At 41.4% G+C, this 17,732-nt stretch overlaps 3 protein-coding genes across 3 annotated transcripts; all 3 read left to right on the top strand.

Annotated features, from left to right (window-relative positions):
• Positions 1 to 1,111: 1,111 nt before the first annotated feature.
• SERLADRAFT_432022 (uncharacterized protein) lies at positions 1,112 to 1,660 on the top strand (the record flags this gene model as incomplete). The annotated part of the gene is made up of 4 exons (XM_007312285.1): positions 1,112 to 1,133; positions 1,191 to 1,359; positions 1,405 to 1,587; positions 1,639 to 1,660. 4 exons carry the CDS (start codon positions 1,112 to 1,114, stop codon positions 1,658 to 1,660), a joined length of 396 nt encoding a protein of 131 aa, XP_007312347.1.
• A 223-nt stretch (positions 1,661 to 1,883) lies between these two features.
• SERLADRAFT_432021 (uncharacterized protein) lies at positions 1,884 to 2,167 on the top strand (the record flags this gene model as incomplete). The annotated part of the gene is made up of 2 exons (XM_007312284.1): positions 1,884 to 1,893; positions 1,959 to 2,167. 2 exons carry the CDS (start codon positions 1,884 to 1,886, stop codon positions 2,165 to 2,167), a joined length of 219 nt encoding a protein of 72 aa, XP_007312346.1.
• A 5,486-nt stretch (positions 2,168 to 7,653) lies between these two features.
• On the top strand, positions 7,654 to 8,698 carry SERLADRAFT_404621 (uncharacterized protein; the record flags this gene model as incomplete). Its single annotated transcript, XM_007312283.1, has 5 exons — positions 7,654 to 7,717; positions 7,767 to 7,883; positions 7,937 to 8,107; positions 8,528 to 8,604; positions 8,657 to 8,698. 5 exons carry the CDS (start codon positions 7,654 to 7,656, stop codon positions 8,696 to 8,698), a joined length of 471 nt encoding a protein of 156 aa, XP_007312345.1.
• Between the last annotated feature and the right edge of the window lie 9,034 nt (positions 8,699 to 17,732).

Genomic DNA, 17,732 nt, shown 5'->3' with positions numbered 1-17,732 from the left:
AAACATATAGTCAAGAACAAGTTTTATAGGTATAAGACAGATTACTACAGTCTACCAGATGATTCTCAATTCTATTCCAGGGATTACCTTCTGTTTGACCTTATATGGAAGACAAGTTAACTGCATACAATCATATTGAAGAAATACTAGTACTAGTACATGGGTTTATATAGTTGCCTGTTGAAGACAATCAGAGATAACAAGGAAAGGGCTAGTCAACTAGTTGTATAGTTGACAGCTAATCATTTAGCATTTACAAGGTGTACCTCTACTAATGCATATAATCTGCCTCTTTCTGCTGCATTTCAAGTTTAAGTTCTTCCTCAGTTAGCCACTCAAGACCTGGATGCTTCTGGAGCACATATACTCTGCCACTGTAAGACTAAATCCCAATGATATCAACTATATAAGAAATAGGGCTTTGATATCATCAGACCATTTTCCCTCCATATATTCAGAGTGCACTGAATATCTATAAGGGGATGATATACAACAAATTTTTGTGTATTTCCTTCAGGCCCTTCAATTTCATAAAATGCAATTGCTTCACCAATAATTGGAATTATATTCCCATTATTCCCTTCAAAATAATGATGTGATCTGAATTTCCTTTGTTTTCACTCAGTTGAGTATTCAAAACATGTTTCTTGTTTACATGCATTTTCCCCCATCTTGTAACCGAAATGTTCAGGTCAAGGGAAGCTTGCTTCCAAAAGGAAATAGCCTCAATCTGCATGGCAAAGTTTTGGTGAGGTTCACGTTCTTGCTGTTTCACTTGAACTTTTGCAAATAGTTGATTAATTTTTTTAGGTTGTGGCTCAAACTGCAGCTTAGGGTAGTGGAAGAGTAGTGCTTTTGTAACTTCTTGCTCATTTATAATATTAGCCAAGTTAGAAAAGGGTGCTTTTTTTGAGTGGATTTTATGCCCAACTTCTCCAATAGTCCTTTCTACTGTAGCTTGAGAGCCAGGGCGGAGGGACCCATACTATTTGTGATGAACAGGAACATGAATCAACTGGAAGATGCACAATCAAAACCTTGAAACTTTCTCTGGATTTATTCCAATATAAATCCTTTCAAAGTCAGTTGGGACCCATTCATTAATCAGGACATGCAGGACAACCTGTACTATGGTGAGTATAAGACTGGTTATTCACGTCCTAAAAGGCTGACTATATTATTTACTATAGGACCTCCCTTTAATGTTGCTCAGGCCGAGGACTCGTCAATCAATGCTGGTGTCCCACAGGCCATGCCCCTGATCTCCTCGATCCCCCTTGATCAACTCATGATCAAATCACCAACATTTAATCAGTTGTTAAAAAATGAATATTTCAGTGAAACTGTTCAAAAATACCAGTCAGCTGCCGTATAATTCATGGAAGCACAGTCTCAACACAACAGGTTAGTTGCTCGGATTGAAGGGCTCCTTGGAAAAGAAAGTCTCCTAGTAGACAAGATACGGAAAGCAGAAGACAAGCTCCAACGAGCAATGAGTAAAAAGCAAGCACTACAGCAAGAGAACCATACCCTGCATCAAGAAGTCTCAAAGTTGCAAACTGCTCTCAATAAGCAGTCATGTTCTGCGTAAGTTTTCCATTTTATTCCTTCAGAAATACTATAATACATCTTATTTAGAGGTGGTGACAAAACCGGATAAACCCGGTCTCTGCCGAAGCAGCCATTGTTCTCCATGGAGCATAGCCACCACTCCATGGAGTAACCATTGTTCTCCTAGGAGCACAATTGTACTCCTAGGAATCATTATACTGTAGCGAGTAGCACATCTGACTATAAGTAGTAGGGGGTTTAGTATAGGAATACCTCAGTCGTTTCTATAGCCTCTTGGGCAGCGGCTGAGTTTTACTTAGTTTTATTAGGTTATGAGCCCTGGTGTGCAAAAGCTACGCAGGAAATAATTCTTATTTGAAATGGAAACCTCGGAACCATGACCACAGCACGCGATACATCCGCATGTCCAGTTCTCACTGGACCCAACAATTTTCAGATATGGAAACTCCGGATCATCTCAAAGCTATGTCGGGAAAAAGTTCTCCGGGTTGTTACTGGAGAGGAGCTTAAGCCCTCACCAGGAAAACCTACCTCCTCGGAGGATCCTGAGATCACCTGGATACTTAAGGATGAAAAGGCACATGGAATCATCTAGGACCACATCTCTGATGCCCTCCTAATGAGGACTGGAGACCTCACCAGCTCCAAGGAGTTGTTTGATAAACTTGTCTTACTCCATCAAATGTCCAACATTGCCTCGGCCTTCTATTCATTCCAGCAACTCACCAAATTGTCCTGGGATGGGACATCACCTATCCAGGACCACATTGCAAAAATCCGGACAATTGATTCACACCTCTCCGGAATGAAACTAGGAGTTGATACCAAACTCATGGCTTTCGCTCTTCTCCAATCTCTCCCATGCACTCCTGAATGGCAAATATTTCAGTCATCAGTAATCAACACAATTGAAGAAAATAAACTTACCTTTGATACAGTTGAGATTTGGATCACTGCAGAAGTTGCACGACAGTCAAGGAAGGCCCCTGGAGGTTCCGGATCAGCACTCAAATCCGAGGAGAAATGGTGTAACTTCCACAAAGCCAAATCACACAATACCTCGGAGTGTCGAACACTTCAGTCAGCTGAAAAAGGTCAAAGGAAGAAGGGAAAGGAAAGACACAAGGATAAAGGAAAAGAGAAGGAAAAGGCAAATACAGCAGAGCAATCATCTGGATCTGACTCCAAGGAGGAACAAAGTCATATTGCATTAGAACATGTACATATTTCCAAGCCCCTTGCTAAACACATTCAAGCTTACCTTGTGTTGGAACCCGATAAGACCAAAACAACAATTATCATTGACTCCGGAGCAACATCCCACATGGTCCCTCACCGCTCCTGGTTTGAGCCAGGAACATACCATGTTCTGCATCCTCCAAGGACAATCAGTTTTGGGGACAAATCCTCTGTAAATGCCATTGGCATTGGAACAGTAATCCTACAAGCAACTGTTGGCAAAAAGGACTACAATATTGCACTGTCAAATGTCTTACTTGTGCCAAACTTCACGTTAGCACTCGTCTCTGTCCACAAACTGTCCAAAACGGGGTTATCAACACTTTTTCCAGCAGGGTCAAATGCTTGTGAAGTTCGGAAAAAGGAGGAACTTATCCTCACTGCCTTACACAAGCAAGGACTTTATCACATCCAAGCAAAACCCAAAATCAACCCGGAGTCAGCTTTTGCAGCAGTAGATGTAAATTTATTGCACAGGAGAATGGACCGCTTGCAACGAATGGTTACAAAAAGACAGCTCCAGGACATAGACACCCTTACTGGAACCCCGGAGTTTTGTGAACCTTGTGCTTTAGGAAAGATGAAGAAATTACTTTTCAAGTCCACTGGAGGAAACCGAGCCAAGCGCCCCATACAAATTGTGCACACAGATGTTGGAGGACCAATCAAACCAACTTCCAGGGAGGGTTTTCGGTACTGGATTATCATTGTAGATGATTTCTCCAAATTTCCATGGATATATTTCCTAAAACATAAAAGTGAAGCACTGGAATGATACAAGCAATGGAAAGAAGATGTCCAAACATTCTTCCGAACTCATTTGGGAGAAGAAAACTTCACTCCACTATACACAGAATTCCTCCGGAGCGATGGGGGAGGAGAATATACTGGCAATGCATTCAAAAATCAACTCCGAGGAGATGGTGTCATCCAAGAAACTACAGCTGCAGATACTCCGGAACAAAATTGCATTGCAGAACGCATGAATCAGACATTGGCTACATTAGCAACCACTATGCTCCATGATTCCAAGCTCCCAAAGTCATTTTGGGTAGATGCCATGCAAACAGCTGCATATATCACAGCACGCAGCCCAGCATCAGGACTCCATGGAAAGACCCTATATGAAATACTGTTTAAAAGAAGAGTTGATCCAACTTTATTTCGCCCTTTTAGATGCCAAGCATATGCCTTGATTCTGAAAGACAAAAGGCAAGGGAAGTTTTACTCCAAGGGGCACTAAGCCATAATGATTGGCTACACATATGGAAAGCAAGCCTACAAACTCCTAGACACTGAAAAACAAACTGTGTTTTCCAGTCGGCATGTCATGTTCAATGAATCCGGAAAGGTACAAAAGGACGACACTGCTCCCTGGAACACAGACCCTAGCACATATCAGTGGGAGGGACTCATTCCAGAGAATGCTCACTATCCAGACCAAAATACATTGGAGGAGGATGATCCTAACCCTCGGATCCGAGATCCAAATGAATTGAAAATGGAACCATATCAGCATGAAGATGTTCCGAGAACAGTGGGGCAATACCTCCGTGGAGACGTTCCAAGAGCAGTGGGAGCACCTGATCAGCTAAGACACCCTCCACAACGGTCTCTACAACCAAGACCTGAACACTGGCCATCTTCAGAACAGAAAGCCAAAGTAGAGTCACAGTCAGTGGGAGGACAGCCCCTCAACATACAGCCAGCTGATGTGGAAAAAGTCTGGATACAGCTAAACAGCCTGTCCATTGGATCAGCTTCTGGAAGGCATCCAACACCTCTGAGGAGTGATTCAACACCTTCAGGAGTGAGTGGGGCAACAAATACACAAATGCATCTACTCCCTGGAGTACCTGCACAAGTTCCTAAAAGAGCAGCCATGCCTGCTGAAGTCCTAGGAGTATGCAGAAGCAGTCGCCAGACCTGTCCTGCAGACAAAATCCGAGATTATCAAAGGACTCTAGATGAGGAACAGTCTCAACAAGAGTAGCATGACAACTCCATGGAGAAACCTAACACTTCTGAGGTTCATGAAGAAACATCTGATACAGAGGAGACATTCTTTGCTCGAATAGCAAGTAGCGGTCTATCTAACACAGACCTTCTAAGGACACTAAAGGAAGCCTTATCACGTCCAGATGGAGAATTATGGAAGTCTGCCTTGGAGGAGGAATTCCTAAGTATCAATACTAATGCAGTATATGACACTGTTCCACTTCTGAAGGGAGTGAAACCCATCACATCAAAACCTGTGTTCCGGATCAAGTTTGATCAAAACGGAAACATTGAGAGATACAAACGGAAACATTGAGAGATACAAACTCTGGATTGTTGCATGAGGTTTTACTCAAAGGGAGGGGATTGATTACCAGGAGGTTTTTGCTTCGGTTGCAAACTTAGAGTCAATCCAAATTATTCTAGCCCTGGCAGCAAAGTACGACCTAGAACTTGATCAAATGGACGTATCCACAGCTTATCTCAATGGAGAACTTGAAGAAGAACTGTACATGCTTCCTCCAGGGGGTGTTCCTATCCAACCTGGATACTGCTGGAGAATGAAGAAATCCATCTACGGGTTAAAACAAGCTGGTTGTACATGGAACAAAACTTTTGATCGCAAGCTCCAGGAGCTCAGTTTCACAAGACTAAATGCAGAAACATGTCTCTATGTATTCCGGGACAACAAACAAATATACTTTGTTGTTGTCTATGTAGATGACCTCCTCCTAGGAGCTTCATCCCAAAAATTCATGGATATCACAAAAGCCAAACTCGAATCCATATTCAAGATGTGGGACCTTGGAGAAGCAAAATACATCCTCAGAATAGAAATTCAACGTGATTGTTCAAACAAAACAATATCCCTATTGCAACGCCAATACATTGACACAGTCCTGGAGCGTACTGGAATGAAGAACTGCAAACCAGTATGGACACCAATGGCCTATGGATCAAAACTCCTTGCAAATGCTCCAGGGGAAGATATTGTGCAACACGAGATGAATATTGAAGGGCATCAAGTGTCATACCTCTCAATTGTAGGCTCCCTCATGTATACCATGCTTGGAACCTGCCCAGACATTGCCTACATTGTTGGAATACTAAGCAGGCATAGCTCAGCTCCAAGGAGCCATCACTGGGAAGCTGCAAAATGTGTCCTCCGATATCTGGAAGCAACCAGGGACATAGAACTACGATATGATGGCACAGATGTCTCCATGGACATGGATTTCTATGGATATTCAGATGCAGATTGGTCTGGAGACCCAGACACGTCTCAATCAACATCAGGGTTTGTCTTTATCACCATCTGAGGAGCAATCTCCTGGACAAGCAAAAGACAAAGCATGGTAGCTTTATCCTCCACGGAGTCAGACTACATTGGATTGAGCAATGCTGGACAACACCTTGCATGGCTTCAGACATTTTTTGAAGAAATTGGACATGCTCAAAATGGACCTACAACACTGCACCGTGACAATCAAGCAGCTATCATTCTTACACGAGATCCACAGTTCTGTGCTCGCACAAAACACATTCAACGGAAATATCATTTTATCTGAGATGACTTAGTATCAAAGGGAGAGGCAGTAATCAGATACGTTCCTACAGGAGATATGGTTACAGACATTCTCACTAAACCCCTCACTCATGAAAAACACTGGAAATTCTCTAAAGCTATGGGACTACGGTTGCACTCAAGTGGGAGTGACAAAACCGGATAAACCCGGTCTCTGCCGAAGCAGCCATTGTTCTCCATGGAGCATAGCCACCACTCCATGGAGTAACCATTGTTCTCCTAGGAGTCATTATACTGTAGCGAGTAGCACCTCCGACTATAAGTAGTAGAGGGTTTAGTATAGGAATACCTCAGTTGTTTCTATAGCCTCTCGGGCAGCGGCTGAGGTATGTTACATTACATTTATTAGAGATCACCTTAAACTAACATTTATTGTAGTTTCACTTAGGTTTATTACGTGGTGTGTCTACAATCTATCCTAGCAACTCAGCATCCCACTCTGCTCTTATTACTAAACCCATCCCGACTGCCAGCCTAGCCTGACTGCCAGAATATCCTGTTGAGGTCCTCTGGGACTTTGAGGATGTAAGACCGACAAGGATGTAGGCCTGACTGCCACAAACCCATCCCGACCAGCAATGGACTGAGCCATCTGACACAAAGATGGCACAATGATTTCTCCCCAAGAGTGGGCTGCTATCAAATCAACTGCCCGTATCTCCCGGCATAAGCTGGAGCAGCTTCCTGACAAAACCGGATAAACCCGGTCTCTGCTAAAGCAGCCATTGTTCTCCATGGAGCATAGCCACCACTCCATGGAGTCATCATTGTTCTCCTAGGAGTTATTATACTGTAGCGAGTAGCACCTCCAACTATAAGTAGTAGGGGGTTTAGTATAGGAATACCTCAATTGTTTCTATAGCCTCTTAAGCAGCGGCTGAGTTTCACTTAGATTTATTACTTCCATTTACCAATTGGCGGCCAAAAAGCGGTCAAGGAACTTCACCCAGTCATCCTATCCGGTACAGTGGGAGGCTGCCTTATTGGAGATGGAGCAGCAGCAGCCACTACTAGCTCTGTGCTCCAACCACTGGAAGGCTGAGCACATGCTTGGCCAATTGCTGAGGTCAACCGGAGGGACAACCAATGACTCACAAGCTGAGACCAATGTTGATAAAGAAGCAACACTCACCGGAGCAGTTTTATCAGGGACAGGAACAGGGACCGAGTTGCCAAAATAATGTCGCACAAGGTCCAACGTCTCAGAAGCTGCCAAGAAACACTGGCCACAAAAGGAGGCCTCCAAGGAGGCAACAGAAATGGGTATGGACATTGACAACAACATTACAGCTACAAAAATGCTGATACCTCCTCCATCCAGTGGTAAGTTTTCATTTGACTCATTAATATCTATCTAATACAGCATTTCTAGTACCCACAAAAAAGTCTCCTCCACCGCCATGGTTTCTTATTGCCATCCCCAAGCCCAGGAACAAGAAGCACAACACCGATTTCATACAAGTTGATGCATCCTTAGAAAACCTGAAAGGTTTTTTTTTCCCTTTCAGAGTCTCACACTGTCTCCTACTAACATATTTCTAGCTATTTTATATAAGGATTTCCCATTTGCCAGTGTTGGTCTCCACCTCCTTGACGCCATAGAGCACGACCCCAATTTCTCTCCAGGCCCTACTTCCCCTCAAGTGTTCAGTTTTATTGAGCGGATTAAGCAGGCGGACCCAAACTCCCCCAAATTTGATGAAGATAACCATGGTCTGTGCCGGGGGCACCACCAATTTACATTGGGGTCTATGACATGCTCACCAGTACTAATATCTTGGGAAACCATAGGTGCCTGTAAGGTAGCAAGCCACTTTATTGCAGCTGCAATCAAAACATGTATGGTTGCACTACACGTCTGCTTTCAAGATAAAATTCCTTCTTCCACTTTCCTTGCAGACACCTACCTACAGAATGCCATTGAACATCTTTGGGAAGTCTGGAGAGCCGCTGGGGGGTTAATTACTACAAGTTACTCACATTTTCTATTGTGACACAGATATTCAAAAAAGATGATTTTATTGAATGGATGAAAAATCATAAGGTTCCTCTTCCAAGCCTCAAGCAGCAAACAAAAAAAGGCAAGCAGCATGACATGTTTATATTATTTATTAATATGATGTACCTCTACAGATCTTGTCACTGTGATTCTGGCCTTGCTGCCTGAAAAACAACCTTCAAAGACTGAGGTTGCATTACTTATGACTAATGTAAGCTTTTGTCCTACTTTTCAAATAAGTATACTAATGACTTTCACTCCAGCAAAAATTGAAGAAGGTCCCTTGCAAGGCCACAAGAACCTAATGAATATCATCATCAATTGTTGCACAGGGATGCATGTGTACGATTAGGACTAGGTTGGACGATTCTGACATTTTTTAGTCCTCAAAATACACAATTCTTGTAGATTGGACTAATCCCGGACTATATATGACTACAGGCAACTATTCCTGACTCATGCTTTTTACTGAGTGTCATTCATGGTGATATACACTTGATGTAATCAAGTGATTTTTACCCTCTAAATGCTTGATATATCTAGGTATTCCACTGTTGAATTTAACTTGATAAAAAAATGATTATTAGAATAGTTTAGTGTCTGGCTCTGGATGGCTCTGACAATACAAGTAGCTATATTATATTCACAATATATATCTATTGCAGCATACCTGGCTAACCACTTCTTCACCTCAATTATTTCTTGACTATACCTGACCTGGCATATTGAACTAGCACAATACCCTCTCCTACTAGAGAGTATTGTGTTGCTGAACGTTCTGATCTGTCATTATCTAGCTCCTGTTATGCCACTACTCCTGGATTTGCTACTCTTATCAGTTCTTCCACCATTCTTTCTGGATCTGTCATATCCATACCGGAAGACAGAACTCCGGTGTCTCCAAAGGAGATACTCTCCAAGTCCAAAGCTCCCGAACCATCAGCATACCCAAGATTACGTTCCTTGTGGTCTGCCGGTCAGCATAACTCTACGCCCCAGTTCCACATGATACTCTGGTTGTCTGCCCCGATACTCCTGCACCGGACTTCTAGTCCGCCATACATTTCCCTTTGCACATTCTAGTATTCCTCATGGACTTTGTAGTTTAGACCTTATGATACACTCTTTGCACATACATTCTCCTCTTGCTAAATAATTGTCCGCATGGAACTCCATACCTACATTACTCCTTACTCCTTACGAGCTCCTGCTCCCCCAACAGTATATAAGCTGTAACTCCTGTACTCTGTTCCTGCAGTTCAAATATCAAATAGATTCCCTTGCCTTTTTACCAGTCCTTTTCTAAGTCCTTTCTAATCCTTCTCTGAAGGATCTTTACTCTACTCCCCTTTTATCCTCTACTCTCCTCTGTCCATTTTCCGTTGAGTTAGGGACCAAGGTCTGTGGAAGGGCCTAGCGCACGAGCTAAGCCAATTCCCCATCTTGCCCTCCGTACTTTGTTACTCCTACACCACACTCCACAGCTCTGCTACTCCGAAGAGGCCATGGTTCTGACAGGATCCTCCAATGCTCTTTCCAACTCTTCCAGTTATGTTTCTGTTACAATACACAATTTTTGGACTTTTAACTTTCACTCTCTTCAACCTTCTTTGTCTTTTGGACACTTGTGCCAAATGGCACTTTCCTTTTATTTTTAAAAAATTGACTTGTATCTTTACTTTCTCGTGCTGCACAGCTTTTTCTTATTTTCAATTACAACTCTCTCATGTGGTGGAGCTGGTCACAAGGGTTGCACCATGTACAAAAACCTTGTACCAGTATACATACCCCAATAGATCAAGGAGACTCCTCAGCGAGTCCTCCTATTGTTTACCCACAACAAACTTGGTCCTACCTTAAGGAAGTATCCACTCCTTCACTCACTCTTCTCTGCTTGTCCTCACTGTGCACCAGAGTATAAAAACTTTGGTTGGAACAGTTTCTGGCCCTGCTACCATTTTTTCTGGCTCTTCCAATGTTTCTTCAAGCTCTGACACATCTAGTGCTCTCTCTGGTGTTAGTAGTATCCCTCCCCTCCTCATGATGAATCAGCCTCCTGACCCAGCATTACATGTTGCACAGCCAGGTGATTTGCCTGAAACCAATCCTAGTCTCCCCACATTCACTGTGGGGATCAACTTATATAAGCCCAGCTTATATGCTGAAAATATTCAATTTTAGCTTTTTTCAGCCAATCAGGACACAGATATCCAATATCTTCAGCATATAAGCTGAGCTCATATAAGCCGATCCCCACAGTGATTGGAGTGGCACTATCAGCAAACCTGAGAGATTGCCACAAGTCATGTAATTGAGTTACAGTTGTTGAAAGAAAAAAAACCTCAATAGTTATTCTCATTGCACAGGGATAGCCATACACTGCTTTTTCATGGAGAGAAATATGACAAATTGGTGTAATAAATAATTTCTTCTGTGATGCAGCCTATCAAATGAGCTGAGAGGTGTGAAGATCAATTTCAGCATTTTGTTAGGCAACAAATACAAAGCTATATAACAATAACTAGTATCAGGCCAAGCCAAGTCCTTGATACAAGATGGTGGAGCTGAGTGGAGTTTCTGAAGAGTATCAGTATAAGCATGAGTCCAAACTAATATTGAACTAAGGAGATAATCCATTGGGTATCTACTCCTTACAGTATATAGTGAATATTGAAGGCCAGACCAGAAAAGGGAAAAGAATAAGAAAGTGACCTGACCAGACAACTAACCAATAAGAAAAGAGAAAGAAGTGGTACAATCTATCATAATTACTAATTGTGTGGGAAAGATCTGAAGTATTCCCACACATAGCTCTTAATCAGAGCTATGTCATTGGGATATCTTCTCATGAATGAGAAAAAAGCCCTCTATGCTGTAAGTATGATAGAATGTGAGTGTGAAAGGATAATAAAAGAAAAAAGTACATAAGTAAAAGGATCCTGGCAGTGACTTCTAGTCCAATGGCTAGGGGAGTGAGTTGAAGTGATTGAGAGAACCAAGACATGATGGGAATGCAATTAGAAAAATCAATTCCTCATATTAGCCCCCCTTTTATAAGACTCATGTCCTCATGAGTCTGGAAGCGTCACTCTGAAACTTATTAAAAATCCAGTTGAAAAGTATTGGTGGTTTAGAAGTGGTCATATAATTCTTATAAGGGCGGAATGCAAGCACAGTAGTGATAATACAAGGGACGACAGGGTGTAAGTTAAAACTTTGTGAGTAAATCAAAAACATGTGTCAGATTTGTATCTGATTCCCATGTTTGTTCTAATACTGGATAAACATGCCAATGGACAAGGTAGTTAAATTTAGAACCTCGTAATTTGGTTGGTCTGGAAGCAATGATATTCTCAACTTCATATTCATTGACTCATTCTATACTTTCTAGTGGTGGCCTTGAGGATACAGATCAATTAGGGAATTCAGAAATGTGATATAGCAATAGAATGACTTCATTGAATACAGGATGAATGGACTTCCAACTTTTTGGAATGTCAAGTTGGTAGGCTGAAGGTCCTACCTTCTGGACAAATTTGAAGGGACCAAAACATTCATTGTCTGACTTTTCATTAGTCAATCCATCAGACTTTGTTTCTCTTTTGATACTCTTGTTTTGGGGACTTTTTTGGATCATAATAGCATTTGAGATTGTTGTTTGCAAGCAGTAGGGAGGACTTAGTAAGGTCATGAATGTTGGAATAGTCAAGGTCAAAGCCTGTTAGCTTTGTTAGACAACATACAACATGAGTTGATATTAGTACAAGGGCTGGTAGCTCAGTTGGTTAGAACATTGCCATATATATGTAGGCAGAGGTCCTGGGTTTAATCCCCAGCTGGTCCACTTTGCTTTTATACACATCCTGTGGTCAGGTGGCTATGTGAGGTCACATGGCTAAATCTAATAATGAAGTTGGTTTCATCTGTTTGCCAAACTCAGCAGCTGACACAGATCTTGGGGATGAGGAAATAGTGGTGTGTGTTTGTGGATGTAGTCCATAGTTCAAAAAGAAGGGTGTCTGATTTGGATTTGTCGTGGTGTGGAGATGATTGTTGTATAGTAATTCAACAATAGAAAGCCAGTCTACCCAGTCATCTTGTCGGTGATTTATGAAGACTCAAAAATAATGTACGAGGTCTTGATTGATCCATCCTGACTGTCCATCTGTCTGGGGGTGATACCCCATAGAGAGGCCTGGTTCTATCCCCATTAACTCATAAAAGTCTTTGGTAAATTGTGATATAAACTGGGGGCCTTTGTCCAAAATGATTTTTTTGGGAATCCCATTGACTCGGATCACATTATCCCTGAGCTGAGGAGTGTAACCAGTAGAGTCAAGAGTGACAAAATGTGGGGACAAAATGTGCCATTTTGCTAAATCGGTCTACATAATTTGCCAAGGCCAATCAGGTATCGGGTTCAGATATCTGTATGGAGACTCAACCACCAGAGTTTGCAATTTATCAAGTCAAACATCCTCCTTTCTCCTGGACGTCTAGCAAGGACTTTGTTGTGATGATCCTTCAGAATGTGTGACTGGTTTGATTGTCTCCAACTTGCTTTTGATCCAGACAATACTACTTTCCAAGTATCTGCCTTTTCTTTCAAGTTTTTCTTCACTACTTTGTCTTGACTTTTGAAGCTCTTTCATATATCTAGTATATATCCTTTGTTGGCAGTGAATACTTTGAAATATATGTCTGGGAGAAGCATCTAATTTCTGTTGTCATTGGTGCCTTTAGGGTTATCTGCCTGTCTGCTTAACAGGTCCGCTTTGGTGTTCTGCTCTTCTTTGACGCGGTCCATTTTAAAGTTGTAATCTGCTTGACAACAATTATATTTCTGGAGTTGGCGGAAATAGAGGAGGCTCTGGTGGTCTGAGAGAATGGTGAATGGGTGTTTGGATTCTACATGGTGATGTTGCCATTCACCTAGTGCAGTCATGACAGTGAGCATTTTTTTGCCATAGATTTTATAGTTTTATTTAGCGGGAGTGAGGGCTTTTGAGAGGAATGTAATGGGTCTGAATGTATCATTCTGTTTTTGGGATAGGATGGCTCCTACAGTGGAGTCAGAGGCATCTACTTTTAGTTTAAATGGATCATCATTGTTTGGAATAGTGAAGGTAGGGGTGGTGGTGAGTACTTTTTTCAAAGTTTCAAAAGACGTTACTTGTTCATCCTTCCAACTCCAATTAACTTTTCTGGTGAGCATGGTGAGTGGTTTTGCAATCTTCCCATAGATGATGAATCTTCGGTAGACATAGGAAAATCCTAAAAATAACTGGAGTTCTCTCTTATTCTTCAATGTAGGCCATTCTGCTACTGCTGCTACCTTTAATGGATCCATGCATATCTTTTGAGATAATCATGCCTAGGTACTTAACCTCTTTCTTCTCAAATTCACATTTCTCTGGTTCAAGGTACAACTGGGCCTGTTGTAGACTGTGTATGTGTAAAACTTTGGTAGCAATTTGATGATATTCTTCAAGAGTCTCTGTGAATATTGTGATATTGTCCAGGTATATAATGACCTTTCTATCTGTGATTAATTCTCAAAGTAGGTAATCTATCATTGTTTGGAATGTGGTGTGTGTATTGGTGAGTCTGAAGAACATGACAAGTGGTTTGAACAAACCATAATTATTCCTAAAGGCAGCTTTATGTTCACCATGATCTTTGATGTGTACAAGATTATATTCCCATTGTACATCTAGATGTATATTTGGTAGAACCCACCTTACAGCATTGACACAAATGACAACAGCTTAATCCTTCCACGCTAGTGGTGGAATTGGCTGACAATGATTCTCCCCATTTCAACTATGCCTGAAAGTGATGTTATACAATATCCAGATAATTTACTTAATTCTGTTGTAACTAATATGGGCTTGAATGGCAACAAAGATCAGGAATGTGCATTCCACATAGTTGGTGAACATATTTTACATAGGAAACCTGATCAATTGTTGCTCTACATTGCAGGGATAAGGGTAATTGGCAAGAGTCACATTATTAAGTCCATTGTTGAACTATTCAACCGTTGCAAATTGTCAAATGAAATCTTATTAAGTGTGCCTACAGGCTGTGCTGCTGTGTTAATTGGTAGATACACCATTCATGCTTTGACAATTTTATCTTAGTCAAAAAAACAAACTGAACCAAAGTGAGCTGGAAAATATTTGGAGAAATGTGAATTACCTTGTAATAGATGAAATTTTGATGGTATCTGCCCGACTTCTGAGCAATATCTCTCACTGCATGTTGTTAGTAAAAAGTCATGACAGTCCCAATTGTGATAAACCCCCTGGCAGGATCAATGTGACCCTCATGGGGGACCCTGGTCAGTTGAAGCCTGTGAAAGATAGTGCTTTATTCAGCCACAGGATGCTGCATAACCTGTCACCGAACACAACACAGCATGAACTTGGTCAAAATACTCTTCATGGTGCTTCCTTATGGAGACAAGTGATGGACATTGTTGAACTTAAGAAAAATTTACAGGCAAAATCAGACCCTGCATTTGTGAACCTGTTACAGAGGATTTGGAAAGGACGTACTTGGGAGGATTTGCAACCTATGACAATTGAACAAACTGAAAATAGTGTAAACTACTCCATATCAGACTTTGCAGTACTTGAACAAAGGATCATGCCTTAACTTGCGGCTCACAAACCCGAGGAAGTTAAACAATTTAGGCATGCGCCCGTTCTTGTTGCCAAAAAGATTGTCAAAGATGTAATCAATTATGCAAAATGTAAAACTTACACTGCTTCTACTGCTCAACATAATAGCTTGAAAGACTATACCTTTTGATGTATCAAAAAAAAGCTTGGGTATATGTCCCATGGTTGTTGGTATGCCTGTGATAATAACTGAAAATGTTGCAACACAATGTAAATTGGTTAATGGCGCAGAAAGGATGGCGAGCAACATAAAATACTCAGAGGATGAAAGAGGTCGAAGATTTGCTACCATTTGAAACGGTACCCATATTGCCAACAAAGACAAGGTTCACCTATGTAAATGACATTGGGATCAAGTTTCCAATAGTACAAGAACAGTTACCTCTTTTACCCGCATATGCTTTTACAGATTACAAGGCAGAACCTTGCGTGAGGTTATTGTGGACCTTTTAGGATGTTTCAGCCTTCAAAGCACCTATATTATGTTGCCCTGTGCAAAGGAATTGGCCGGAATAATGATTCTGTGGGTATTTCCCAAGTCTAAGGTGACTGGACAACTTGCTCACAACTTCTGGTCCGAATTTCAGCAGTTATCTGATCTTGATGCAAAAACTCTAATAGGCTTTGAATGTTGTCATTAACCCACACAGTATTGATCACTTGACATCTTATCAAACTGTGATCACTCTACATCTTATAATTTGAAGCCACTACTCTTTCACAATCTACTGAGACATGGACACTGCTCCTTTCATGGTAACAAAAGGTTTTAAGACCTCATATCCTTCTTTGCACTTTGTGCCTCCTGTATACCAAATAACAGCCAAGCTCTGATCATAGCACCTCCTTACTACCTCCTGTGTTAGTGATACGTCCTGTTGGAATTTGGCAAACAAACAACCATGGTCAAATGTGTGGCAAATAGTATGTGGGCAGACATAATCAACCTGACACCAGTGTGTTTTGTATTCACTGTCCCATCCCAATGTGTTTTGCTGGATATTGAATCCACAAGAGACATACTTTGCTAAGCTTGGATTTTCCAAAGGATCAGAAAAGTATTTGTCCATATAATTCACATTCACAATGGCTTGGTGCTGGCTGGTGCTAGTTGGATATGCAGAAAAGAAGCCATCACCTGATATATAGTTCATCACCACTATCAGATGGAAGTGAAAGATGGGTGCAACGCTGGCCGATCTACTGGCAACCACAACATTGATGCACCTGTCTCCATTGCAGACAATAAACACCTCAGCAATCCCCATTTCCTTTCTCTTTTCTTCAGCATACATTTTTTTCTCTACCATAACCACATATCCCTCTTTCTAGTCTAGATGCCTCAATACCTTATTTTTTGCACTTCAGTGGCACATATATATCCATATCTCCCCACTTCCACCCACCTGGTTCAAAATAATGCAACACAACAGATCCTGAAACCACATTACGGAATTGGCGCAACATGCAAAGGAATTCAGGTATATGAATGATGAACAGACGGACAGTGTCATGGAGTTGGTGGATCAGATAATATTGGACGGCCATGTAGTTCTTGTGACTGGTTGTTCCAAAGAAAATGAACTTGGGGACTGACATTCTATTGAACACCAAACCCACAATTTTGACAGAGTACTGAGACATAAAAAAACCAAAGGGGTATTTGTCAACAAACAAAGGCATTGCAGGAGATGTTTCAATTTTCCAGATGATGGTTTTGTCTCCTTTATGTTCTATCATGTGTTTTTTGCCGCTTTTAAGAATCAGCCTATATTATTGCAAATTCACTTGTACCTTTGCAACACCTTACCAGCTGCCATTTTCTTTTGTCCCCCCTCTCAATGTTTTGCCACACTCCACTTAAAATCTTTCTTGGTCTTTTCATCATCCCAAAAAATGCATCTTTTCACCATGTCCTATTTACAAGGTAATATACTTTTCTTTGGCCTACGCACTGCTCGTCTTTCCTACAAATGACACTGGATTTTTCATATACAACAATGACCTCACAATATTGCTAAAGACATTACTCACACCATCAATCTTTCCTTAAGCTCCTGGTAAACTGTACCAGCCACACTCAAGGACATCAGTGAATGGGCCTGTGTCCAATGAAACCCTTGTTCATCAGACCAAGCCCACAGTCACATTATTTTGTACAAGGCCATTACGTTGATCCTACGACATTATATCCTGTCACAGTTCCTCTGCAAGGATTCTTAGGCAGACATCAACTGTCTTCTCTAGGAATGTGGAACAGGTAAGTCTTCAGCATGATATCATTTCCGTACTTAATTTCAGTGTTTCCGTCTCATAGTGCATGTACCCATGCTGCAGGTGCTGTACAAACTTTATGTCTCACGTCTGGAGGCCACAGTGGCTTATGGGAACATACCCTACAAACAATTAGTAATGTACGGCGATTCATACGCATCATATTGACCTGGAGGGGGAGCTTGTCATGCAAAGTTGTGTTTTGACATAGGCATCCATTAACCCCTTCCTTATTCATAGCAAAATATGATGTTCTTTTTTTAGGTGTTACCATTAAATGTACATGTCCAAAGTGTTTTACATCCTTCTGACAACCCTTTCAATTGGGCTTGTGCTGTCAATAGCGCTTAGTGCATAACTTAGAAACTTCAGATGGGAA

Source organism: Serpula lacrymans (assembly GCF_000218685.1).
Source record: "Serpula lacrymans var. lacrymans S7.9 unplaced genomic scaffold SERLAscaffold_1, whole genome shotgun sequence".
NCBI lineage: Eukaryota > Fungi > Basidiomycota > Agaricomycetes > Boletales > Serpulaceae > Serpula > Serpula lacrymans.
Note: the sequence above shows the minus strand (reverse complement) of the source record. Positions and strands in the feature narration are given on the sequence as shown.